The 25,567-nt window shown below is 49.8% G+C and overlaps 1 protein-coding gene across 6 annotated transcripts in view; it reads right to left on the minus strand.

Moving 5' to 3' along the window:
* The window catches only part of FAM135B (family with sequence similarity 135 member B), a 216,657-nt gene that overhangs the window by 9,833 nt on the left and 181,257 nt on the right, over positions 1-25,567 (minus strand). For 3 of the 6 annotated variants that reach the window (XM_019624056.1, XM_019624055.1, XM_019624057.1), the window contains exons 8-16: positions 20,698-20,854; positions 18,568-18,617; positions 12,864-13,019; positions 11,980-12,053; positions 11,137-11,291; positions 5,053-7,036; positions 3,044-3,210; positions 2,097-2,188; positions 993-1,090 (exon numbers count right to left, since the gene is read on the minus strand). In XM_019624056.1, coding sequence (XP_019479601.1) covers positions 993-1,090; positions 2,097-2,188; positions 3,044-3,210; positions 5,053-7,036; positions 11,137-11,291; positions 11,980-12,053; positions 12,864-13,019; positions 18,568-18,617; positions 20,698-20,854 — 2,933 coding nt within the window. The other 3 variants (XM_019624058.1, XM_019624060.1, XM_019624059.1) reach the window with 3 other exon arrangements.

The following is a 25,567-nucleotide window of genomic DNA, read 5'->3' on the forward strand; positions in this document are numbered from 1 at the left end:
ATGTCTCCTCTCAGTCCACCTGGGGTCCTTCCTGAAACACACATCTGAGCACTGAACCATCCTGGTCATTCACAGGATACAGCCCCAATTTTCCACCTGGCTTAGGCGGCCATTCAGGGCCTGGCCCCTGATCACCGCTCCTGGTTCCTTCGTCCCTCTTTCCACCATGAATCTGTCGCATTGCCCGCTCTCAGCCTGCACCGGTGGACCCCTCCTACACGCTCTGTGCCCACCGTCCTCTCCTCACAGGTGCATGAATCCAGCACATCAGTGCTTCCAAATTAAACAATGTGCATGGAAACCCTACTACAGAAAAGGGACGCCACCCTTCCTCTTCCCATGGTGCCCTTTGATTCTTCCCCAACCTCTGCAGGCCTCTGAACCCTCCTTTGTGAAATACAGAGTGATAGTTTATCTCTGAGGCCTAAAGCGGGAAAGCCCTTTAGGACCCACCGCTGTACCCACCCATTCCAAGTGCAAGCTATTCACTCCCACCGGAATCATCTAAACGTGTAAGCCAAGTTATCTGTTATGGTGGAAGGACGCAGTTAGCATCGACAGAAACTCTCTTATTGGGCAGGAATGCATCCCGCCATGTAACACATCCTCTCAGTGCTGGCCCACTCAGCAGAAAAGGAGGCCCCGGGATTTAGAAAGTGTGCAAAGCATTGCATGGCAGCGTCAGGATTCAGACTTGTGAGTGTTAGAAGGACAATAATTCAAACCTAGGAATATTTGATTAGGGCCACATCTCATTCCATGAGCTAGAGAAGGTATATTCTCCTGCACACGTGCTATGACAGATATGGGGGTGCCAAGTAGCCCCACTAGTCACTGCTGCTCTGAGAAGAATCTACTCTATGAAATGTCCCAAGTCACCTTACCCTGGTGGCATACAGAGGACTTCATGCTGACCTGTACACAACAGACACATCAGCCCCATCCCCCACCCCCGCTCCCGCCAGCATGAACTGCCTGAGGCCTCCTTTTACCTTATCCGGGATATGGACAGGTTGTACAGCTGGATGTGCTGAATGATTTCATCCAATAGCCGATCCGTCATGGTGTCAAAGTCTGCAAATGTGTCCATCTGAAAGAGGACAGAGGACACAGTGGGGTCATGTGGGGTTGGAGCAAGGCCAGGTCCCCCATTAAACACCACAGCACATTCCAGGGGTGCGCCTAAGCCCGACATTGGGGTTACAGGTTGGAGGTCAGTGTCAAGAAACAGGGTCTACAGATTGCGGCTCTGGTGAAGAAACTTGGGGACACTGAAGAATCCTCAGTCAGGAGAGCAGCTGACAACAAAAGGGAGAAGTGGAATTGATGGAGAGTAGCGCACGTGCAGAGCCTGCTGCTGCATCATGGGGCCGGTGTCACACATGCGCCCTGGTGCTGCTGTCCCCAGGTCACAGGGAAGGAACTAGGCCCTGAGAGGTGACACGGGGCACGAGCCAGGATTCACAGCCATTCCCACCTGACTCCAGAGCCCACCCCCCTCTCCAGCACAGCCCTTAGGCCACACTGCCATGGGCAGACATCGGCTCTGAGAAGGACCACAAAGCCATCTGTGTTTCAGGAAGGGTGGTCGGAGGATAAGGGACCGTGCAATGTCACCCATGTCTGACTATCTGAAAGGGCAGACATGGAGGAGACACACTAGATTGGTTTATTTAACATCAAGGACTAACTTTTGGAAATGCAGGTGGAAACGGCAGGGAGAGAGATTTGGGGTCAACATAAAAGAAATAGTTCCTCATAAGTGGAGCTGTCCTATGAGGTCGTGGGCTGCCGGGAGCTGAACTGAGCTCCAAGCTACAAAGGGGAACAAAAGGTTTCGTGAGTGTTCGTCAGGGTGAGGGAGAAGAGGGGGTGAGGGGAAGGCCGTTAGGGTTCATGGTCGCCTGACATAAATGGACCTCGAGGTAGCAGAGGCATAAAGCACCCTGATCAGTTTCTTAGTGTCCATGGACGAAGAAAGAACCATGTTCGCAGGCCAGATCTCCTGCTGGCAGGACCTGTGCCTGGGACTTTTGGAGGCTCATGTAAGATGTGACTCCGGGACTCTTTCAGTTCTGATGCTCCGATTGTCATACCTGGTTCTTTTCAGACATGAGGAAGTCCAGTTTGCCTCCAGGAAGCCCCAGTTCTATGAAAGTCTTTACCAGCCGGAGGTCTGCACTGTTCCCTAAAAATGACAAACAGCCCAGCACAGACCCTAGTTAATCATGTAAAGGCTGACATGCAGGGATTTCTTTCCCCTTCTTCTCCCATCCCTCCATTTCCCATTTTTTCATTAAGCAGACAATAACAACTAAAACAAGTCCAACCCAACTGGTCCCGGGCAGCTCCCCGCGCCCACCCCCGGATCAAGCCCTTTCTCGAAGACCCCCCTCAGTGGAATTATTCCGTGATCTACAAGCACGTGGCTTGTGTACATTCCACATACGCCACCTCCTACTGCGGCCACAGCCAATTCTGTCTACTCGGGACGTTACTCGTGGCGCCACTTAACGGCTGACATGGAGCAATGTGACATCCACAAGTCCCCTCTCAAATGTCTCATTTAGTACAGAGACTATCTACAATAGCTCTGCCACTTCCAGGGAGTCAGCGAGTCTCCCAAACGGGCCAGCCGGGGTGCAGCTATCTACAATAGAATCAGCGTCGCCCTCAGGGACAGGAGCCATGGGTGCCACCTGCTCCAAAGTGACCATCAGGGATGGAGGGCTTAAGAATTGGAGGCCGCTACTCATAGCAGAGGCACAAAGAACACATTTCGTGTCTCCCTTCCTTCATTCCATCCATTCATTCATCTACGCATTTCATCTACACATTTCATTTGCTCAACAGATTCTCGTGCCAGAGAGATCTTTCCTCCGGGAGCAAGGCCACGCCAGTGCCATAGACCCGGCATCCTTACGTCATCCCCCAGTAGCTCACGGGACATGTGCTGAAGGAGTACCTGACCCAGATTCACCCCTATATGACCTCCATTGTTCATAGCACAGCGTTTCGAGGAGGAGGCCTTTGGGGGACTCACCGTCCAGGCCGTGAACGCAGACCACCAGGTGAATCCCCTCTTCCAAATTTTCTTCCTCTTCCTCTGGTGGGAAATACGGTATATCAGAAGCTAGTACGGACAAGTCACTGTACAGAAATCCATCAATCTTCAGCTCTTTTTTAAATTTTTCTTTGGCCTGATAAAAACTGGAGAACACACTAATTAATCACAAGCCACGCTGTGCATTGCCATGTCGAATAGGAGATGAGATGAGCTGGGATGCAGGAGCGATGGACATGAGGCCTCAGGGGAGATGCTAGTGAGGGGAGCTTGGTTCTGAGCAAGGAGCGGGAGGACACACTGGGAAACCCCAAGGCTGCATTGCTTTGGGTCCCGTAGATTTCTGTGCGGCGCCTGCATTGAATGAGGCATCCAAGATTCTATCCAGCGGCAAGGATCCACACAGTGTTTAAAAAGTCCTCCCCAGAGTGAACGCTTCTTAACCTGGCCTACGAAGCCGCCATGACATGGCCTCCACCCACTTCTCCAACATCATCTCCAAGCCTCCAAAAACAACACATTTCTCATCCTCCCTCGCGTGAATTATGTTGCTTGGCTTCCGTGCCTCCGTGCATTTGGGTCTATTCTGCCAGAAATGCCTTTTCCCACCTGGTCACCATGTTCTCTGTCTGGTCATCGGACAAGATGGTTGTTACGAGCCTGGGCTCAGGCATCAGGCTGCCAAGGTCAGAGTCTCAGCTTTGACACCTCTGGCTGTGGGCCAATTACTTAACCTCTCTTCATTCCGTGTCTTCGTTTGTAAAAGGGGAATGGGATCAGTGTCTAATTAATAAAGTCATTCTCTGTGTTAAATGATATAATCTATGCAAAATGTTTAGAACAGTACTTGAAACAGATTAAATAGTAAAAAAAAAATGTTATCTATTACTAGCCATATCATCATCACCACCATCGTGTCTCATATTTTCTTTTCAGTTTCGGTGTCATCTTCAAAAAGCTTCGGCCACCATCTCTGTTGACACTCGCTGTCCCCAGTCATCAGGTCCTTCCCCTCCTGGCTCAGCTATGCACACAGGAGCCGTCCCATTTTCCCCACGCCCTCATTTACTCCTCTCATCCTCTGTCCCCCTGATAGGCTGTAAATACAATAACACCCAGGATGGCACTGGCCGGGCATCAGAAAGTGCCTGCTAAGTGTTTGTTACATTGACGACATGGGCACCTCAAGGGTATTTAATATTCTTCGTAAAATGGCGATCCACAGTGGGCCTGTCTGTGTAATTTCTTTTGCCAGTATCACTCATATGTCATTCTTCAGCATTTTGCAAAAGAGTAAATAAGATGGGATGCTTTGATAAGATGATTCTATACTATACTTAATCAAATATATAATTTATAGGTGAGGGAGTCATCTGAATACAAACCCAGCACAAGGGTGAGGGGTGGATTCTGCCATTGCAGAAGGAAAGATAAACATAAGGGCCACACGAAAAGGGGCTCACGGGGCCAATCTGAAGAAGCCGTCCTGTCCCCCAAAGGTGCAAAGTTAGAGGTACCATGATGCTCATGAGAGAAGTGCTCATCATAATAAAAACTGAAAAAAACTTAAATGCCCATCTTTAAAGGATTGTGTTAATAAGTCATGGTCCATCTACACAATGGAATATTGTTTAACATCAACATGATAATGCAAAACCAGGTTTTAAACATATCCAATATACTAAGCTGAAAAAACTTAGTGTGCACAGGATTATCCTATGTTTGCAATAAAAGAAAATACAAATAGAGATGCAAATAGAAAAACATGTGGAAGAACTTACACAGTGGCCATATTTGAGAGATGGGCTTATTGATAAGTTTTACTTTTTTATGCTCTTCTACGTTTCTGACCTGTATGATGTGAGTGCATGATTGAGATGAGAACAGAACTGAGTATCTCAATTTTGAAACAGTCTGCATGACATTGAGAGCTATGTGCTAACATCTCAGAGACTGTGCTGGGGAGGGAACCCCACCAGCACACTTACCTAAACATCCTCTCGCTGACTTCATCCCGCAAGTTGCTGGAGTGAGTAGACACGACCCCAAAGGAACCCACAGGTTGATGAGTGATGGGAACAGGGGTCTGTCTGGAGGAGAATACAGCCCTGGCAGGGGTCTCCTTGGGCACAGAGGAGAAAGGGAGGCAGGTGGCAGTGCAAGACACAGACAGGTTGACGACCTCCACGGCCGTCAGGCTGTCCAGAGTGAAGGTCTCTGCAGGGGTCAGGTGGGACACCATGATGGAAGCGCCTGCCCTTGGCTCTTGGTTCCTCTGAACTTGGAAGTCAGTGGAGTGAGTCACAGTGCCTGCTTCGTGTCCAGCCTCCAGGAAGGTGCTCGCTGTTCCACTCGAAGCTCTGTCGTCACTGATGAAAGGGGAGCTGCTTCGCTCACCGGCTGAATCCGGGTTGGTGGCATCAATAGCTGATGTACGACTCGACCCAGGCACTGTGTGACAAGTGGGGCTCTCAGCATCTGAGCTGTCGCTGTTGGAAAGAGCTCCTTTCCCCGCCTTCAGGTCTGCAAACATGCTCTTTGGGGGCTCCATTCGTGCTCCAGGAAAAGCTCTGTCCCTCGGGTTTTCAAGGGCTGCGACATATGGCCCTTGTAAGTTAAGATCTTTGGCTTCAACACCTGGAGGGTTCTCGGTCCTGCCGTCAAGGCAGCAGGGTCCTTGGGGGTCAAAGTGGCTCTTGTTCCCTTTGGGGATGTCCATGTAACCAGGGCCCTGCTGGGGGGCAGCATCCAAAGCCACCTCCACGAGACGATGGGCCGCCTCAGCGTCCTGGGTGCTGGAGCCACCGCCAAGTTGAACGCCCCGTCCTGGAGGCTCTCCGCTCTGGAGGCGCACAGCTGGAGCTTCCGTAAAACCTCCCCCTTGCCGTCCAGCAGCCGTGTCTGCAGCGGGCTCCTCTGGGCTGCTGATCTGGGGTGCAGACACGGACTTGGTCAGTTTGGTGAGTGCCAGCTCCCGCTCCTCCTCCTCAAAAGGCAAAGAGCTGATGGAGGTGAGGGACGCCTGGATGCCACTTGGCAAGCTCGTGTTGCTCTCCGTGCGGCCGCCCTCCAAGGAGTTCCTGTGCAGGGCCTGTCTCCGCACCAGCTGGTGCAAGGCTTCCCGGTCACTGGGCAGCTCCAGGGCCCTGCTTCGGGCCTCGGACCAGGCCACGGAGCTGGGCTCACTCTCAATGCCTGAGTCAGAGACGAGGGAAGAAGACCGCTTGATTTCCGCAGAAACCACTGACACTTCCTCCTGCTCCTCTGTGGGCGGGTCCTTGGGGGAAGCCCTGACATCCAGGGAGTCCCTCCATGCAGCGTTTAGTGGGTCGCCGGGCTCACTGGCGGGGAGCTTGAGGCTTAGCAGCGTCCTTCCGTCTCGGTCAACTCCCTTCTCTACAGTCCTTACCTCGTGGGGCGCTGTTTTCTCTGAAGAGATAGCATATGGACGACTCCCACTTGCCTCCCCTTCACTTAGCAGAGTTCTGTCTACTTCACAGTTGTCCCGAAAGCCCCCATGCTGAGCACCAGGGGCCGCTGTGGGTTCAGCTCTGCGGGGGCGCTTAGTGCCGGACTTCACATCCATGTAGGTGAGTGCATCCTCTGGGCCTGGACTCCTGGGCAGGTCCTCATCTGTCAGGGGGTGCGTCCTGACATCAGGCCCTTGGCCAGGCCAACATTCATCTTCAGGCACACCTTCTTTGTTCTGGAATTCCCCAATTGTCAGATACACCTGAGATTCAGAACACACGTCCACGGGATTTGCCTTGGTTACATTCTCATCCGGTTCCGGACACCTCATCACCTCTTCATCAGAGTCCGTTTGGGACGGTTTCATGGCGGGCAAGACGAGGCATTCCCTTAAAGGCGATTTTCTATTTACAACCTGGTTCTCTTCCCTGTGTTTTAGACTCAGTTTTGTGGGACTTGTTGCTGGGACATCAAAGTTAGGGTAAACACTCAAATTATGCCCTACAAAAAGACAGGAAAAAATGAAATATCGTTTAAGAATCTATAGTCACAAATTATTCAAATGCCTGATGGTAGCATGAAGAATTTGGCTGGGCTTTGTTCCTGGTTCCTAGAAGATAGCCTCTAAATTCTTGGAATTTCCCAAATGATAGGAGTGTCTTTGTATTCATGACGGGCCCTGATAGCTTACACTAACCAGGGGACTCAGGGTGGGTCCTCTGATAGTTTATGCTAAGGAGATGACTCAGGGTGGGGGCTGGCCATGCCAGAAAGACCCACCATGCAACCAGCTGGCCAGGTGATACCAGTGCAATCTCTGTGAGGACAGGTGGGCTGGGGATTGAGTTCAGCTGTGTGGTCAGTGATTCAATCAATCACACCTACATAATGAAACCCCAATAAAAACTCTGGATTCTGAGGCTTCAATTCCCATATACACCAAGGAAAAGAAGGTGGGCTGGTCTTCTATTTTCTTTAAATCCTCCATATGGTTTAATAGAAGTAAAACAATTATAATCATTATTGAATGTTACCTTGAAGTAAACCATTGAGACACTTAAACGCTGCAAGAGACTCTGAGACAGCCTCATCTCATACCTTTGCATGAATTTTATGGTTGCGTCAAGGATTAGAATAATGACTGTAATGACTGTAATGTAACAATGACTTCCTCAGCTGGACACGTGCTTTGCATCTTGAGAGACTAAGCAAACATGCCTCCCTCTGGTGGTATGTCCCCACACTCTACAGCAAGTTAGACGTTCTCTGTTGCAAATTCCCAGCATCACCTCTGTGCACATGTACTGTCACACATCTACCACCACACTACGACCCACTGTGCATTTCTTGGTCCCACTGAAGAGGAGGGTTTGTTTTATGAATACTTATTTTCCCAAGGGTAGCATCATGGCTAGCATGTAGTCAACTGATTGTGTTCATCAAATGAACTGAGAACAGAGCAGCAATGTAGCAAAAGAAAGACGTATCACCCTCATTAACGATTGTGTGGGTTTGGAAAAAAATACAAGTTCAGGTCATTTAGTCCCACAAATAGCACACTGGCATGTGCTACAGGTAAAGCCGGATACGAGGCCATGGGTTAGGAAGAGGAGAATGGAGGATGAGTTATAATCATACACCCATGTCTGCCTTCAAGGGATTAAAAGTACTGAGAAGCATATGCATGTACAGTAGAGTTGGCTCTCCCACCAAAAGAATGTGGCTGTGTCCTGGAGAGTAGGAATTAATCTTCTTCCAAGAAAAAGGTCATAGGTCATATTAGGATGGGAGCAACATGGACAAAGGCTGTGAAGTCTGGGGTGCACGGTCTGGTCAGGCTTGGTTAAATCCACGTGAATGGAGCAAGAGTGTGCAGAGGAAGTTGGGGGTGGGGTGGGGTTAGACAGGTAGAGAGAACCCACAATAGGGATGAACTCGAATGCCCTGTATGAATGAGGAGTCTGGTCTTTATATGACAGGTAACAGGTGGATTGGTGGATTCTTGGGAGAGGATCAGGAAGCCCAGAGAGAAAGTGGACGGTAGAAACAGCAACAGTTCGCTTTCACTACTACAACTAGGGGAGAAGGAAAGTAGCAAAGGATCTAATTCAAAGAGAATGGACTTGGAGCCAGGTATGAACGAATGGTATCAGTTGACAAGCACTCATAACTTCCTTTGTGCTAGCCACTCTTAAGTGTTCTGTGGACGGACCTATCCACTGCTATGGAATAAAATATACAACTCTTTGGCCCAATTTCACACAGTTACTAATTGTTGGGGGAAAAGATTCAAATCCAGGCAGTCTGGCCAACTGTTGAAGCCTTAGGGAAATCATTCAATCCCCCTGGGACTGAGGAGCGAGGGGGTGGGTGGAGAAGGGATCACAGGTAACAGAGACAGAATTTTTGAGTGCCCAGCACACAGCAGGTGCTCTAGCCCAGGCACTATAGCAAACCATGGATGAATGTGATTATTTTAATATAGAAAGGCACCTCTTTGACCCCTTTTTCACTAAAAGAATGGAATGCCAATCTGAGGACCTCATTGCAAGTTGTAAATATGTAGGTCACCAAGCCTTTCAGGAAAAAGGAAATAGTTCTTTATTGGCCGATGCTTTTGCCTTGGGATTAAAGAATCATCAAAGCACATTGCAAAAGAACAAGGGGGCCTAGGGAAGCTTTAATTTGAGTGGGGACACATAACTCTGTAAAAGTTGTTTTGGGGGTAGGGGTGGGTCAGGTGAGAGGTCTGTGGGGAGGAGCCTTGGGGAGATAGCCAGGCCTCTGAGAGCCACCGCCTTCTAGGAAGATGGGAACAGAAACGCTTGGGTCTCCACATCGCTGAGGTCTGCAGCCCATGCACAATACAGAGGCTGCAAGAGATGCTGACCCTCACGTTCTCTGTAGATGTGGACCACACAGGGCTTACAGGGACCTGCGTGGACAGACGTGTAGGACTCTAGGACACTGACATGGCAGACGGTGGGCAAGGGCTGGGCAGGGAAGCCCCAGAAGGACTGAGGTTGACTTTCCAGCTAACGCTATGTGATGAGTGGCGTTCAGCTGACATGAAATTGATGTATAAAAAAAATAAAGATAGGCGATATAATGGCACTCACAGTTGAGGGACTGAGATTCCTAGCCACTAGGGTATCTATTAATACGCATAGAAAAAAAAGACTATAAGGCAATTTGCAACAAAGCCTAATTAATAATGATAACATTAGAGGGTCTGATAGAGGGTGCTTATTCTAAATTTCTTCTCTAACTCTTCAAATTTTCTGGAGTTAAATTATATTAACTATAATGAAGATGAACATATTTATGTACACACACACACACACACACACACACACACACACACAGAGTCGCAATGCGAAGTTTTAAGCTCTGAGCAGCTGGGGTGGTTGCCATCTCTACAGCCGGTCCACAATTCAGCTGTCATACCCAGTGCTGACACTAGGTGTCAGGGTACAACTAAGAACCAAATAGCATCAGCCCTTTGCAAGGTTGCTCTGTCCTTGGAAGTCACCTAGACTTTTAAGACACCCTACAAATCTCCCATTGCAGATGCTCTGAAATATAAGTGACCCCTCATTTATATGATGAGCTCCCATGCATAATGTTTGAAAGTGCCTCACAAAGGTGGCAGGGCCATGGGCTTTGAGGATGGAGCGACTTGGCTTTGGATGTTGCCTTTCATGAGCTGCATGATCTTCAAATACATACTTCTACTCCTGCCTCAGTTTCTCTCTGGGAACCAGTGCTTGTGAGGTTTTGGTTAGAGGATTAAAAAGATAAAGCCCATAAGACCTCCAGCAAAGGGGCTGGCACCTTCTGGTCCTTTAAGGGACCAGGGGTCTAGTTCAGCTTTGTCATCTGTAATAGTGTGTTGATTTCCATGACAGAGCCGTGTGTGAGGGGGTGGGGACAGAGCACTGACATTCACTTCATGTCCAGTTTGCACCAGGCTCTCGCCAGGTGACCTACCAGCTCATTAACAAACGATGCGACAGCAGCAAAACACAGTGCACGCTCATACATACACACAAACAAAATACACACAAACATGCTATCTTTTCTCCCTAAAATGAATCACTCATCCACTGACGCATATATGGATGCAGTCCACTTTCTCAAATACCTTGCTTGGCTCCTGGCATAAAGCAAGCACTCCACAGTAGTCTGACCGAATGCTACTCAAGTTTAGCTAGGAATGACTTTATATATTTGAATTGCACATTCAAGGTGAGAAAGGATCTCCATCCATCCATGGCTCATGCACTCTGATGAGAGAGGGAATTAGGCACCCATTTTGTAGGTGGACACACTGAGGCACTGGGCACCATTTTGCATCAGAAGCAGTCGGGAAGTTCCTATTTACTATAATTGTCCTTTTGTTACATTGATTTGTCAGTTTCACCAAAGCAAAGTCATTTCACATAACTAGCTTAACCTTAGTTTTTGCATCTCCTCCAGAAACTAACAAAGCGTTTCTTCATTAATTTGGTCCCACGGCTGTTGGCACAGGAACAGGACAACTGAGTGCACACCCGTGGCAAGCCCTGTTCTTGAGTGTCCCCAGGACAGAGACGACTCACCTGTCGCAGGGCAGTCCACGTATCTGTCCTCAAAGATAACGGGCAGGGTACTCCAGTCGCCGTCGATGTCCAGGCACTCCGCGGGCAGCGGGGGCATGGTGGTGAGGTACTCCGAGTCCCGGACATCCACAGACAGCTGGCTGTGGGTCTGTATTCTGGGGAAAGCACGGGTGAGCGTCCAAGGAAGATTTAAATGCTTTAAAATCGCCTCCCCACCCACCCCCAATCCCAAGGAGACATTCAGAAAATGGTCAGCAAACCCTGTAGACCAGAGTTGAGTGTGGAGTCCTTGTTTTTACTCTTCAGAGAGCTAGGTATTCAGCATTGATGAGGAATTGGGCCGTACTCCCGCCTCATCACTTTCTAGGTCCTCGCTTTGATTTGTTTATCTTTACTTGTCACCACCTAAAACGATATAATTTCCATCCTGCCTGTTTCTCCACTAACATGAGTGAGCTATGAGGACAATGCCATTACTCTGTCCCCTGCCGTGTCCTCTATGGCTGTGTGTGCAGTCACATCTGTGTCACTCGCTGGCCCTCACCTAGTGTTTCTGAGCAGTCTGTGGCTTACACGCTGCATTCCATAGATAGGGACGTTCTCAGTTCGGTCCTCACATTTAAAGGAAGATAAGACTAGGTGAGGTTTAGAAGACATAAAAATAAAAACAATAAAGAAACAAGAGTGACGTAAAAATAACGTTCTCAGGGACCCACTGGACATAAATGGAGGAACAGGACTTTGAACTTGGGTTGGCTGAGATGAACGGGAGAAGGGGCTTTGAACAAGGCTGTCTTGGCTGCCTACTTGTGGAGTGGCGTGGGCACGCTATGGGTTACTTACAGGTTTTCCTGGAAGGTCAGGACTGCAAGTTTTTGGTGCTCCATGTAAAAGAAGGCCTCGGAAAACCTTCGGACCTGAGGAGTAAAATCATGTAGACCGTTTAATTCGTTCGGTGGATACTACCTTGGTTTTGTTTTCTTTAATAAGGAAATCGAGGCCCAGGGAGGTAAGTGGCAGATACTAAGGAGAGGAGAGCTGAGCCCACACCCAGAGGTGACGAAGCATCAGGCTTTCTCTTCTCCCACAACGGCCAGCCCGCCCTCATTCACAGCTCTAGCCCGAGCCTGGTTTACGGGCACAGTTTAATGCGTGTTTGAATGTTCTCGCATTGCTTTCTGTCATTTTTATATTTAGGTCTTATTTCTTCTACTAGAATATAAGACACTTGAAAACAGGGACCATAAATAAAGATAGATGAAACAGAATTTGCAAAGCCAGTCATGCGCATGTGTCCCGTAAGCTCGTGTGGATTCAGCTGTTTGGTCCTCTTGCTGTAAATGAGGAGACCACCATTTTTTATGACGCATTAGTACTTGCTCATATGCATGCAAGCCAGAGGCAAAGAAATACACCTGGGGTGATGTCTTACATTGGAAAACACCTTTTCAAAACACTTACAGAGCACTTGTAATACCCCTTGAGACGGACTCTGCTATCATCTGGTCGCCAAGGGAGGCATTTTATGGATGGTACAGCCAGGGTTTGAGAGGCTCAGTGAGCTCATAAAATCTCAGTTGCAAGTTCATGGTGGCGCCAGGACTAGCCCTCAGGTCTATGGAAGCCAGTCCCAGTTTGTATTCTGCCTAATGAACTAACAACCGCTGTGACGCTTCCTCGAGAGCTCACTGGCCCGTGAAGAGAATTCACACCACGGGACGCCTTACCCTCAAGGTGTGGTGCTCCTGTGTGAGATAGCTGGTCACCTGGGAGTGGAGAGTCACCGCGTCTAGGAACTGGGTCCACAGAGCCATGAGGTGGGAGGCGAGCCAGGCAAGGTCCTTACTTATCTGCTCGGCTATCTTCTCTGGGTGGTTCAACATCTGGGGAGGCAGAAAGGTGGCGGTCAAGCACCCCCGCCCTATGAAGCCTCTTCCTTACGTCTTAACTGACTCCACTGTTTTCTCTGGACACGACTGGCTATGCCATTACATCCTGAACTTAGCACTCGGTAATCATTACAGCTTCCACTTGTTAGTATTTCCTATTAGGCATTTTATATATGCTCCCTATTTAATCCCTACAATTGCCAACTGTGGAGAGTTGCTGCGATCTTCATTTCACAGAACAATTAAACGAGAGTCAGAGAGATTAAGGAGTATGGCCAAGGGGACACAGCGCTGGGATTCAACCGCAGGACTGTCTAACCACAAAGCCACAGCCCCACCCGGCCTCTTCATAACAGGTGTTGTCAGGATGTCGCCTGGGAAATGAGAGTCTTTATAACCTCACAGAACAGAAGCGGCTGGTGGTTTCCACATGTTGGTGCTCAGAGCACCGCCACCATCTTCCCCCATCACTCTACCTGTCTTACGGAGGCTCCCAGGTTGCCTTAACTAATGCTTGAAGGAGCCCACACAGCGAGAGCCTGCAGCCTCAGGGAGAGCCTTGCGGTGGCTTCAGTTGAACTAGGAGAGCCATCTGCCTGGCAGTAATGTCAATTCTGGAGACGTGAGAAAAGAAATCAAGCCTCTGAGGAGAGGCAGGGAGCCGGCTGCCAAGACCTGACACTGACTCCGAGGCTTGAGGGAGTATTCGGTGTGAGTTCTCCACGACCCAGGCGCATGTTTAGATTCAATGGGGACACGGGCATGAAGGAGAGAGGGTCTCTGCCCTCAGGAAGCCTCATTTGGTGGAGGAGATAGGACGGCGGGTTAATAAGTCTGAGTGGTGGGGACCTCTCTGCCATGGATGCTATAGCAGGGCCACACAGCCACAGACACTCCAAACCCCACCTCTACCCCCTGCTCTGCACCATGCCTCAGTTTCTTCATCTGTAAAATGAGTATGCAAAGCAAATAACCACTTATTGGGTATAATAATACACAGGGAGGCTAAGCGCAACACCCACTAAATCATTGGAAGTCCCTTTGGCTATTTTTGGCTAAAGGCTGATGCTGGGTGAAGACATACTAGGTGGAGTGAGGCACCTAAGAGAAAAAGAGGAAGTTAGCACACAGTAGGGCTCTTTAATTGCTGGGTGTTGTCACTTTATAGTTAATGACTGGCTTCCAGATACATCATTCGGCTCTAGCATCCACAAGCTGCTTCTTCCAAGAGGGAAGATCAGTCTTTGATGACTCCGCAAGCTACACAACTCCAAAACGAGACAATCGCCCTTCCTTTCTTCTGATAGAAACATTACTTCCAGCACTGGCTCAGCTGGGAGGCAGGGGTCAAACAGGGAATGTCCTCTCTTGGGGCAGTCCTCTAATCCATGGCCAATGGTATTTAGATGCAGAAAAGTAAGGACCTGATTGATGGTGGGGGTGGGGGTGGGGTCATGGTCAGTCGCTGAACAAGCTGCAGGCCGGAGCATGAGGCTGTCAGGTGCACGAGCCTTAAAGATTCGCGCGCCAGTTATCCTCACTAATGAGCGTCAAGCTCTGTCATGCACACTCGGCACCACTGTGCCCCGGACCACGCTCCCTGCCTGCCCTCTGGCTGCCGTCTCTCTGGCCCAGCGCATGCGCATTGCCCAGCCTCACTCACCTGCCTCCAGGGGCCGGAACACCCAGCTACTTTCCACGCAGCAGGCCCTTGATGGGGCGACACGCTCTCCCTGGAACAGCCTTTTTCTCTCACCCCCTTTCTCCCTGTCCTCACCACTCTGGACTTGTCTGATCTCCACCAGGCAACTGTTTAAGGAGTTAGTGCAGTCCCCCTTGTTTCTGATGTTTCCTTTGAAACTTCTACTGCACCCCCTGCTATGTGCTAATGCACATCTAAGACTGACCTCCTTGAAGTCAACTTGAACTTGCACAGACCACACGCATGCACCACTAACCGTACGTAGCTTGTTTGACTTTCCACATCCCTCCTTGCACGCTGAGCTTTGGCCTCCTCCATAGTCCCACCACCTGCACTGTGGGTGATGGATAGTAGAAATTCGGTAACCCTTTATTGGCTGAATCAGTAACTTTGCATCAGTGAGAGGTACCCCATGTTTCCATAACTGGGCTTCCCTCACTGGGCTTCTTCTCCTGTCACCCACAGCTCTCCCCCTCCAATATAACATGATTTCTGAGCTCAGCCACCAGAGTGAAAAGGAGAAAAAGAAAAGCTATTAGTGAAATATGTCTTTGGGACAACTATTTCCCCTCCTAGTTGATTATAGAAATAGCTCCAGATAAGGCTAAGGAAGCTCCTAATTAAGTGCCAAGAGGACTTTCCACCTCTCACGGATGTTGAGCCTGTGCAATCAGAGATGATGGGAGTGGAGGGGATTCTCTGGCAAGACCAATCGCAGCCCTTCATGCGAACGAGGAGGTGATTTAGGCCCAGTGCAGGCGGGAAGGGTGCCCCCTAGTGGGTTTTCAGAGTTTAGCTACTATTCCAGCTGTGGTTCAGAAGTTCCAGGTGTACCATATCTCCTGGAAACACCTTAGAAAGGCAGAATCTCTGTCCCACGCCAGACCAAATCAGGACCTGCATCTCATCAAGGCCTCCGGGTGAGTCATATGCACATTGAAGTTTGAGAAATTCTAAAATTAGAAAGGGACATAGATGCTTCTCAAAGGAGTTGCCTCTAGCTGTTTTGTTGCTCGCTCCCTGGGGACCTGGGCGGGCTCTACATAATCAAAGCTGTGAGTTGCCCTCTAGACTTCATGGTGAACAGCAATAGTGCGAGGGACTGTGGCTGGCCAGGGAGGAAGAGGTCTCGGTGATCACAGGGCCAGTTTCCTCAGCTAGGAAACAGGGCCGATAAAGCCTACATCTTCAGATCAAAACAAGGACCCACTGAGAAGGCATGTGGTGTCCCGATCAATGGGGTCACCCTCTTGAACCACCTCAACACGATGGTTTGGGGCTTAAATAAAATAATTTAAAAACCCTCTGGCAAGGAGATTAGGAAAAAACAAGTAAACAAGAGAAGCAAAACTCAGCCTGCCCCAATCGGTAGCCAGTGACTTATTTGTAGCATTTCCTGTTAGGAGGGTGCGGCTCAAGGAAAGACCATCCGACAATTCAGGGTTTCCCAGATGTCTATGGGGGGCCAACCAGGGAGAATTTTTTGCATGACAGGAAACCCTACATTTCTGTATTTTTAAAGAAAATGGTCAACTGCTTTCTGGTAGATACTGAGCATGTGCTGAAGCTTTTTTCTGTGTGAATGGACATGGTTGAGTTTATTGGAACCTTTCCATTCACTGTGGAGAGCACGCCTGGCCCTTTCCTATCAGGCCACACGGCTGGCAGGGATCCTGTCACCTGCTCCAACTCACCGTTCCAGCCCGGCCACCCACAACCGGCTTCACAGCGTCCGCACTGCAGCCAGAGTAGACCAGAAACGCCCGTGGTGCTACCGCCACATCCACGCTTGCCCCGGGCTCTGCACGGTTGTGCGCTACCTGCCGCCCGGCAGTTCCACTTCTTCACGTCCCCGTCCTCGGGCAGCCCTGCCTGTCACCCCCCTGGCCTAGCCCTGACCCCACTGGCAGCGTCTGCCCACTGTGTGAACAATCTGTTCCACAGGAGGCTTCTAGTCCTGAGGTCTCCGCCACCTTTGCATTCCCAACACAACACAGTGGATGGCACATAGTAGGTGCTAATAAATGTCTATATGACTCACATGAAGTAAAGATAGACACGCTTTGGTCCACTGCTGTAGAGCTCTATGCTTGCAAATTGTCTTAAGTCACCTGAAGAAGAATGCAACTGTGGCTGTGTGCGTGAGCGCCTGTATGTTTGGCCACTAGGTGGTGATGGCCGCCTCTAAGAGCTCTGTGGGCTGTGAGCGCACCTTCTAGGGATGTTGGTTAGGAAGGGAGCTGTTTCTCCCACTCCAAGCACCAGGCCAGCCCTTGGGCAAACCACAGAGTAGGCTGACGCCCACCCCCACCCTCCATTTTCTCCCTGTCGCCCAACCACACCCCTGCAGCACTCAGCTAATTTGGTGGCTTTTGGTCAAATAAAACCTGGGCACCACCATCACTGCAAACCGGGGGTGGTGTCCCTACAGCTTGGGGCCCGGTGCCTACGGAGGAAGGTCACCTGTTGGCTCCTGATGAGATACATCTGACAGATCCATTGGCTACCTGAGTTCTCACCTGGATGGGTGCGGGGACCAGGTGCAGCAGCACGGCAGTGGCTCACAGGTGGCCTTGGGCTCAGGCCCCAGGCCCACAGACAGCTCAGTGGTTCAGGGGCTCTCAGGAAGCCACACTCCTCTGCGTCCACTTGTGGCTACATGAGTGGGGACATGTCCGTGCCTCCCCTGCACTCTCAGGTCTGCTGGGAAGGCAGTGACAGTACATGGGGGCAGGGGGCCAGCATCGAGGCAGTGGAAGCTGGCATCGTCATTGTCTTGCTGTCAATGTCATTGCCTGAATTTCCTGCCTACAGACACACTCTTTCCCTCCGTTTCCCACACAGACCCCCCCTCCCCGAGCCTCTCACCCTCCTTCATGGCTCCCTGTGACCTGGGGGTCAGTTCAAGGTCTGTGCTTGTGGGGTACGCAGGCCTCTTCATCGTTAGCTCAGGTTCCCCCCAGAGCCTCAAAGGAGCCCCGCTCACTGAGGCACAAGCACAGCCCTGCGCCTGCGCCTCTGCCTCCAGCTCCGTGGTCTGAATGCCCTGGCACGAGAGACAGGCCCCTTCATTTCCTCCTGGCTTAGCTCCAACGCAGCCTCTTCTCGGAGGTCCACCAGCCACTGCCACCTCACACACAGAGTCAGAGACACAGCCTCCTGGGGTCCCATGACCACACGGGTGTCTGTGCCCACCTGTAACCCTGCCGCGGGCGAGGCCCTTCGGGAGGGGGCTAACGAGCGGCCGTGATGCTGTGTGCCAGGCTCTGTGCGCATAACGGCCTCTGTCACCTAGGACACGAGCCAGCATGACAGGGTGTGGAAGTGCCCCAGAGGCTGTCAATATGGTGAGGTGCATTTGCCCAGCATTTATTAAGCGTGTATTCTTGACACATGCTTAATGAATTTGGGGCAAATGCTCAGTACTGTTTTCACCATCATCACTGTTGTTGAAGCTCAGCTCCTGCCACATGTGACGTCATCTGAGCACACGTGCAAGGCCTCTGTCACCCTCCGTGAGAAGCACATAGTCAGCAGTCAGTCAAAGCCTGTTCAATGGATGGGTAACAGGCAAATAAACAAAGGGGGTGTGAGCTCCAGGATACAGAGACCTGCTAACATGGTTCGTTTTTCTAAAATATCTAGCACAGAGCTAGGCACACAGTAGGTGTCCAGGAGACACATAATGATTTAGGGAAAAGGGAGAGAAGGGTGTTTCTTCAACCCAGAGTGAGGTTACGAGTTCTGGCTTTCTCCTCTGATTTCTGCATCAAGCATGTGGCCACGCTGGGCCTGAGTAACTACAGCCATTCCGACCTCAGGAGCCAGCTCTCTGATTACCTGGAGCTCGGAGCACAGCTGAGACAGCGTTTCTTCAACAGCAAGGGACTCTAGGAAAAACAATAACAACATGAGATTCAATGGACACACCCTGAAATGCAGCAGTTGCTAACGGCATGAAAGACGCATGGGTGTGTCAAGCTGGCATTGGAGTCACAGGAAGAAACACAAGTCCTGAGGACGACCCTTCTCTCTGTTCTAACTGCCCATGGGGGTCGTGTCTATGGGAGGAGATGCCTGATTTGGAGCCACGTGACTTCACACTCCATAAACGTCACCAAGGCCTCTGGGTGCAGTTCCAAGTGATTCCATGTTCTTTGGTGCTTTCGCACACAGACACACTCACGCACGTGTGAGTGACATTGGTGAGACGTGGATTTGTGTCTCCAGTGTCCAGATGAACAGCTGGGAGTCCAGACAAGAGGAGCGGCAGAGCTGAGCCCACTGCCCAGCCCTGCGGACGCTGATATTAACCATCATCAGAAGCTTCCACACTATCTATCGAGAGGGGAGCCTGTGACCCTGCCGTCTCACCAGCAGGAGCCCAGTGGCCTCTGGCCATTTGCGATTTAATATTCACTCTTTTGCCTGTGTTTAAACCAGGCTTTAGCCCCCATAGTGCCATGGTCAGTGGCGTGCACTTGGCTAAGGCATGGGTTCTAATTAAAGCATCGTTGCCCAGGTGAGTAGGGCAACCCTTGATGAACACACACCTATCCACCTGGCAGCTGGCCTCAAGTCTGTAAACCCCGCCAGGCAAAACGGACTTTTGTCATACTCGTCACAGCTGTGTCCTTGGTGTCTGGCACAGAGTAGGTGCTCAATAAAAACATGACAGTGAATGAACGAACCAAAGCTACTCAGTTCCTTTGGATAAAAAGAAGTTAAAACAGAAGTCACTTGCGACTGCACAATCTCCACTTTCCTTCTGAGCTGTACACACTGGCTCTGGTTCTGTGTGTGTCTTTATTGTGTGCATAGCATTTGAGTCTGAAAAAAAGAAATCAACTCTATGACTATATGCTTCAAAGAGCAGCACCTGCCTTGACGAGGGTGTTAGAGCTGACAAAGCTAGTTGGCAAGATGGCACCAGAATTGAATTCATCAACAGTGCTGTACCTACCCCTTCACCCTACATGTCAGGCGCTAGGGATGGGGACCTGAGGGGCCCTCTGCTCTCAAAGACCCCAAGTCTAGCGGGGAAGAGAAACATGCAAACGAGTCATTGTTATCTGATGTGCTCTATGCAATATTGGACAAGGTCCAAAGTCATGGCCACCGCCAGAGACAAGCGAGGACACTGCCTCGGCAGGTGAGGTGTGGGGGTCCAGGGCGAGAAGCGGAGGTGGCCAGCAGGATTCTGTTGTTAACCTTGAACGCCAGGCTCAGGACCTGGCCTCTGTTGAGGGGCAAAGGGGCCTCATTAGAGGACTTGGAGCTGAACCTTGACGCACCACCTGCCACAAGTGAGGGGGCGTGGAATAAGGACCCTGCGCTGGAGTCAGTGCAGGACCTGGGCACGCCTGTCATGGTTCAGGACATGCTGCTGTGCGACCCTGAGCTGTCACTTCACCTCTCTGAGCATCAGTCCCACCACCTGCCAATCAAGAGGAATTCAGGTCCAAGGGTCTCCGTGATGCGTGATGATGTGCAAGAAGCAATCCATACCCAAAACACCACGTGCAATGGCTACTAAGAGGTTTCTGTTATCATCCAGATTACAAAGTATATATGTATTGATTTCTTAGGATTGCTTTATACTCTCATAAGTTGCAGTCCTGTACCTGCAGCCTAATTAAGATAAGGCTATAAACTAGCATCTTCCCTTAGGAAGCAACTTAACATTATGTTTCAGCAGTGCCAGGTGTGTATCGGTGTTCAGTAAATGCTTGGTGGATGAATGAATGAAGAAATGAATGAATGAATGCTCCTTGAGTTGTTTCTGTCCTTTCTTCTGGCATTTGCACGTCTAAGATTCTCTCCTGCTCGAATGATGTCAAGTACAGGAAAACCGACCCAAAACAGGGCTTGTTACAGTGACATTTACAAAAGCATGCTGCCTGCCTGCACCCCAGCCCAAAAGAGGCAGGCGGGCTGTGGGGACGAGCGCTTCCCAAGCCGGACCCTTACCCAGCTCCATGTGCGGCAGCTCCGGGACTTCTCTCATGATCAGCAGGAAGTAGGCGCGGAGTCCCCGGAAGGCGTGTAAGAGCAGGAAGCACAGCTCCCGGTGACACTTGTAAGCGTGCTGCATGCAGTGCTCCGAGGGTGCATAGAAGTTCCCCTGCTGAGGACAGAAAGCAAAACTGAGGGTGGGCATCACCCACAGCCGTCCTGAGAAAGAGCAGAAGTGACTCAGCATTCCAGGGAGAAAGAGAGAGAGGGAGCTCTTCCCTGGCCCTCTGTGTGGAAAAACCACTGAAACCTCCCAAGCCGCTACTTGTCGTGCTCAAATTAAAATAATAATAGCAATACCAATAAGAGCAACAATAATAATAGTCACGATAATAATAGGTGATGAAGTCACTGGCATTAACGTTGCCCTACTGGGGCAGGCTGCCTGAAAAGTGGCATATTACCCAGCGTGCTCAGAACCAAGGAGTGTTGGTCAGTGTCGGGTAGAGGGTCAGAATAGACCAGTGGATTTCAATGAATATTTTGGGAAGTCATGAGGTGTCAGAAGCAGCAAGACAGGGGTGGGGGTGGGGGACGAGGGTCCCACTCATTTGAGATTTTTCTGCTCATGGAGTTTTATACAATGTGTTCTGCATAGGAATTTTTAAAAATAATAATTTCTTGGTTTAAAAAATAAAATTTGAAAATCACTGGACTAAACGAATGCCCCTCGAAGGTTCAACTATCATGGTGCAGAAGACACATATACATTGTGTGGATAAACGTCAGACCCCAACCATCGTGGGGTCTGTTTTCATTCCTGACTCCTAGATATTCATTCCTGACTCCTAAATTCTGTTTTCGTTCCTCACTGTTAATAAGCCTGTTTTAACAGCCATTTTTAAAAGACGCTTTTTTGATTTAGCGTGCTCCAAAATCTCTGCCCGGTAAATTGTATTGACTTCATTTTGTGGGGCAAAGCAACAGTGTGCCCTAAAAATTCAGTGGAGTTAGAATTATAGGACTAGAATGGGGTCAAGTCCAGCCTTTGCTACCCACCAGATCCTGCACTTGGACAGGGACTTACCCGCCCTCATTGGGCAGGGGTGAGGGTAACGCTTTCCATAATGCCCAGCAACCACACAGTTCATTAGTCTTATGATTATTATCAGTAGGAATTCCACATGACCCCTTCCACTGATGTGCTTAAGCGATGGCACTTTCTTCAGTAAACTGGTCAATTCCTACATCACCAAGAGATTCTGACCTACTCAAACTTTTTTAAAAGTAATAACTCATTAGTAATTAGATAAGTGGCTATATTAACTCTGAATAATTCATGACCTTCCTCTAAGTTACCTAATGCCTATCATGCATTTTTGGGTAAATACATATGTTGTTGCTACTGATCTATTTGACTTGACAGAGCTACATTTTCATATTAGAAGCGCTAGGATCAGGAGTCCTGTTGGGTTTCTTTACATTCTCCAGCAAGTCATGAGGTCAGTCCCACCGTTTATCATCGTGATTCTAATTGGTCTATATTTGGTACTTCCTGTGTGCTAAGCACTTGCGCTCTAGAGATTAACACACACTGCCCCCTCACCCCAGGAGGAAAATATTCTTTAGCTGGAGGAACAAGGGACACAAACCCATAATTGCAGTGAACTGTGGTGTCACATTAGAAGAAACCTCAGGATGCTATGAATGTGTGATGGGCTGTGGGTAGGGAAGGCTTCCTGGAAGAGTTGATGCTGCGCTTGAAGGGTTAGGCAGGTACAGAAAGAATGAACGGAGGACATGCTGAGCACAGAAACAAAGACACAGGGTGAAAGGTGAATAAAGTGCAGGGATGCATAATCAGCGGGATGCAGCTAAGGTAAATTACTCCAGCAGACAAAGGCAGGAGATGATACTAGACAGACAGACCGAAGTCCCATCCTGGAGGGTCCGACACTCATGCTCATCATGAATCAATTCCCAGGCACCCAGAGACACACAGGAAATGTACAAAACATGTGCCCGCGGGCCTGTCAAAGGGGGTGGGAAGGCACACGTTGAGCTCTCCTCTCTGACACCAGCGTCTCACTAGTCTTCACATCTGGTTCTCCCATCCTTCAGGGAACTTGAACTCCATGATGTAAATTTACAAAAGAGGAGCAAGCCCCGGGAGGGTAAGTAAATAGTTCTTGGTCCCATAATTACTAAGAGACGAGTCTAGAATTCCAGAACAGTGCAGTCTTGCTCGCTTATCCAAGAAGGTACGATTCTGAATTCACCAGCATCAATGTCTCATCAACTGAGGGCAAGGCAGTGACCACAGGGAGACTGAAAACAGCAGGAGCATGGTAGAAGGGCCATCAGATAAAACGGATTAATTATGCAGCGTGTGAAGGGTCAAGCAATTATCACTCCTATCCCAAGAGGCCAGTTCCAAGGTCATAAACTCAGACGCGTAAGTGAGCTGTCAGTCTCAGGGCCGTGGACGCTGTGACTATTGCCACTATCCCTATGTAGGAAGCTGGAGAGGTTCACAATGGTGGCTGCAAGGTGTAAGATTGTATGCTTTTGTGATTTAAATTATGAAAGGTATTAAATTCTTTCAACTGACACTGGGGCAGGCATAGAGTCGGCGTCCATCATTGCTCTCCTAGTGTGTGAGTTCAGAAGTCTGCCCTGTGAATTTGGTCCTGGTTCCAACCCCTAGAACATCTGGTAGACTCTCAATGGATGGCCTAGTCTGCAGGGTGCCTGAAAAGTAGAGCAGAGCAGACCGGCATTGAAAACAGATTCTATGTTCTCCTAGCCAACATACTAAGACCCAGGTGGCTCCCCGTGAGTCTCTGTATCTGAGGTTCACAGAGCACCCCAAATCACGTCCAGGTGTGAGGTAGGGGACAAAGAGGGCTTGCCGGTTTCCAAGTCCCATGATTGGTATCGGGCGCAGTTAGGACCTGAGTGAGAGGTGCCCAGCCTCAGAGCCCACATGCCGAGTTGCTGCCAATTCTGCCCCTTAGAGAGGATGCTCGGGCTCTCTCTTAGCCCTGCAGAAAGAAAACAGAGGGCTATTCTAAGAGATCATGAAGGCAAGTGGCAGGCCACCGCGTCGCTATTGTCATATTAGAATGCTTAGTTCTATATGAAACCAGCTCAGAGGACGCTTGGTGTTTATTGGCATCATAGCAATGGCAGAACCAAAATAAGAGTATTCACATAATAAATCCTTGTTCACTAGAACTCGTAGTTCCTCTCTCTGAGGTTTGGGTCGTTATTAACCTCATTTTTAATGGGAGAAGAGAGAGAGAGACAGAGAGAGAGAGAGAGAGAGAGAGAGAGAGAGAGAGAGAGAGAGAGAGAGAGAGAGAGAGGTGACCCTCTCAGACAGTGTCAAGAAGGGAGACCTTCCTACAAATATTACTTTTCAAAATGAATAGACCCAAAATCATCTGAACACATTTTAAGTAAAACTGGGATTATGTTGATGACCGTGTCATGATCAAATACCACTGTGCAGCTTTAGTAGCTGCATTTGCCTTTGGGGTCAAGATGAACATGATAAACGTATGGCCACCAAAGTGCTAGTATTTATATTCTTAATTGAGGCCAGGCATCGGCCTTGATTTTTTTGTTTTTGTTTTTGTTTTGTTTTTTTAAGATTTTTATTGGGGAATTCGGGGGATGGGAACAGTGCTGGGGAATTGGGGGAAGAGGAACAGACAAGTTGCTGTCGTTTTGTTCTTCAGTCTAGTTGTGGAGGACGTTGCTTCACTGGCCCAAGTTGGCACCATCATTGCGCTCTTCCCGGGCGAGGCAGATCAGTCGCTGGCTTCTGGACGGCCGCTCACGCTGGCTGCTGGCCACTCATGCTGGCTGCTGGCTACACACGGTAGCCCATGGCAACCCATTGCAGCAGGGGCTGCAGCCTACGCCGTCGCCAGCGACTCACGGCAGCCCAGCTCCAGGTTGAGCTGTTGTTCAGCATCTTAGCTGTGGAGGGCAGTGTCACTGGCCCTCATATGTGGGATCCGAACCGGGGCCCTCTGGCGTCCCAAGCCAGCTCTTAACCATCGCGCCACTCGGCCAGCCCATTGGCCTTGTTTTAGTGCTGGCCTGCATTCCCCGACTGCTGATGGTTCGGGAAAGCCCTTAGATACGCTGAGCGCCTTCTGTCATGTGTCGGCGATCACGTATCGCCTCACCTATACAATAGGAATCATAGTAATAATGACCTCCGAGCACTACGGTGATGAGTAACTGCACAGGTAACAGAAGGAAGGTGCTTAGAAAAGTACCTGGGAAAGAATGGGCACCTGACAGACTGGATGTCTGTATGACAGGGACGGAGAGGGGTGTGTAGGGCTGATTGCAGGTGTGGGAGATGAGGTGACGCAGTCCGAAAATGCAGACAGGACAGGTCCGAGGGCCCAGCAGGGACAGAGATGACGTGGCCACTGTGCTGGCGGCCGCCCTCTACAAACCCTGCCTTCCTTTCCTCCGAGCTGAAGAGGCGGAGGCAGAAAAAGAGGAGGAAGGGGGAACCCCAACCCCACATCTCAGCAGTTTTCCAAGCAGGTGTCCCCCTGGCCTTGGGCTTGTCTGTCTTGTAGAAGAGCCTTCAAATGACACAAACAGGCCATTTCACAGCTGTATCTGGTCACAAGGGCTCTGCAGACAGTGGGTTCTCTAACTCCAGTGACGGGAATCAGTACATCAGCCCAGTGGAGAAAAGACTTGGCGCTCCCCATTTCAAAGTGCTGAATGTCTATTGTATTACAACATTCAGAGTGTTGGCACTTTCATTTCCTAGGATTCTTACTTCCATTTGTTCTTCATTAAAAGGCAGTCCCCAAACTGGATGCAATGTTCAGCAACTTTGTGAGCAGTT

The sequence above is a fragment of the Hipposideros armiger genome, unplaced genomic scaffold (genome assembly GCF_001890085.2).
Source record: "Hipposideros armiger isolate ML-2016 unplaced genomic scaffold, ASM189008v1 scaffold_574, whole genome shotgun sequence".
Lineage (NCBI taxonomy): Eukaryota > Metazoa > Chordata > Mammalia > Chiroptera > Hipposideridae > Hipposideros > Hipposideros armiger.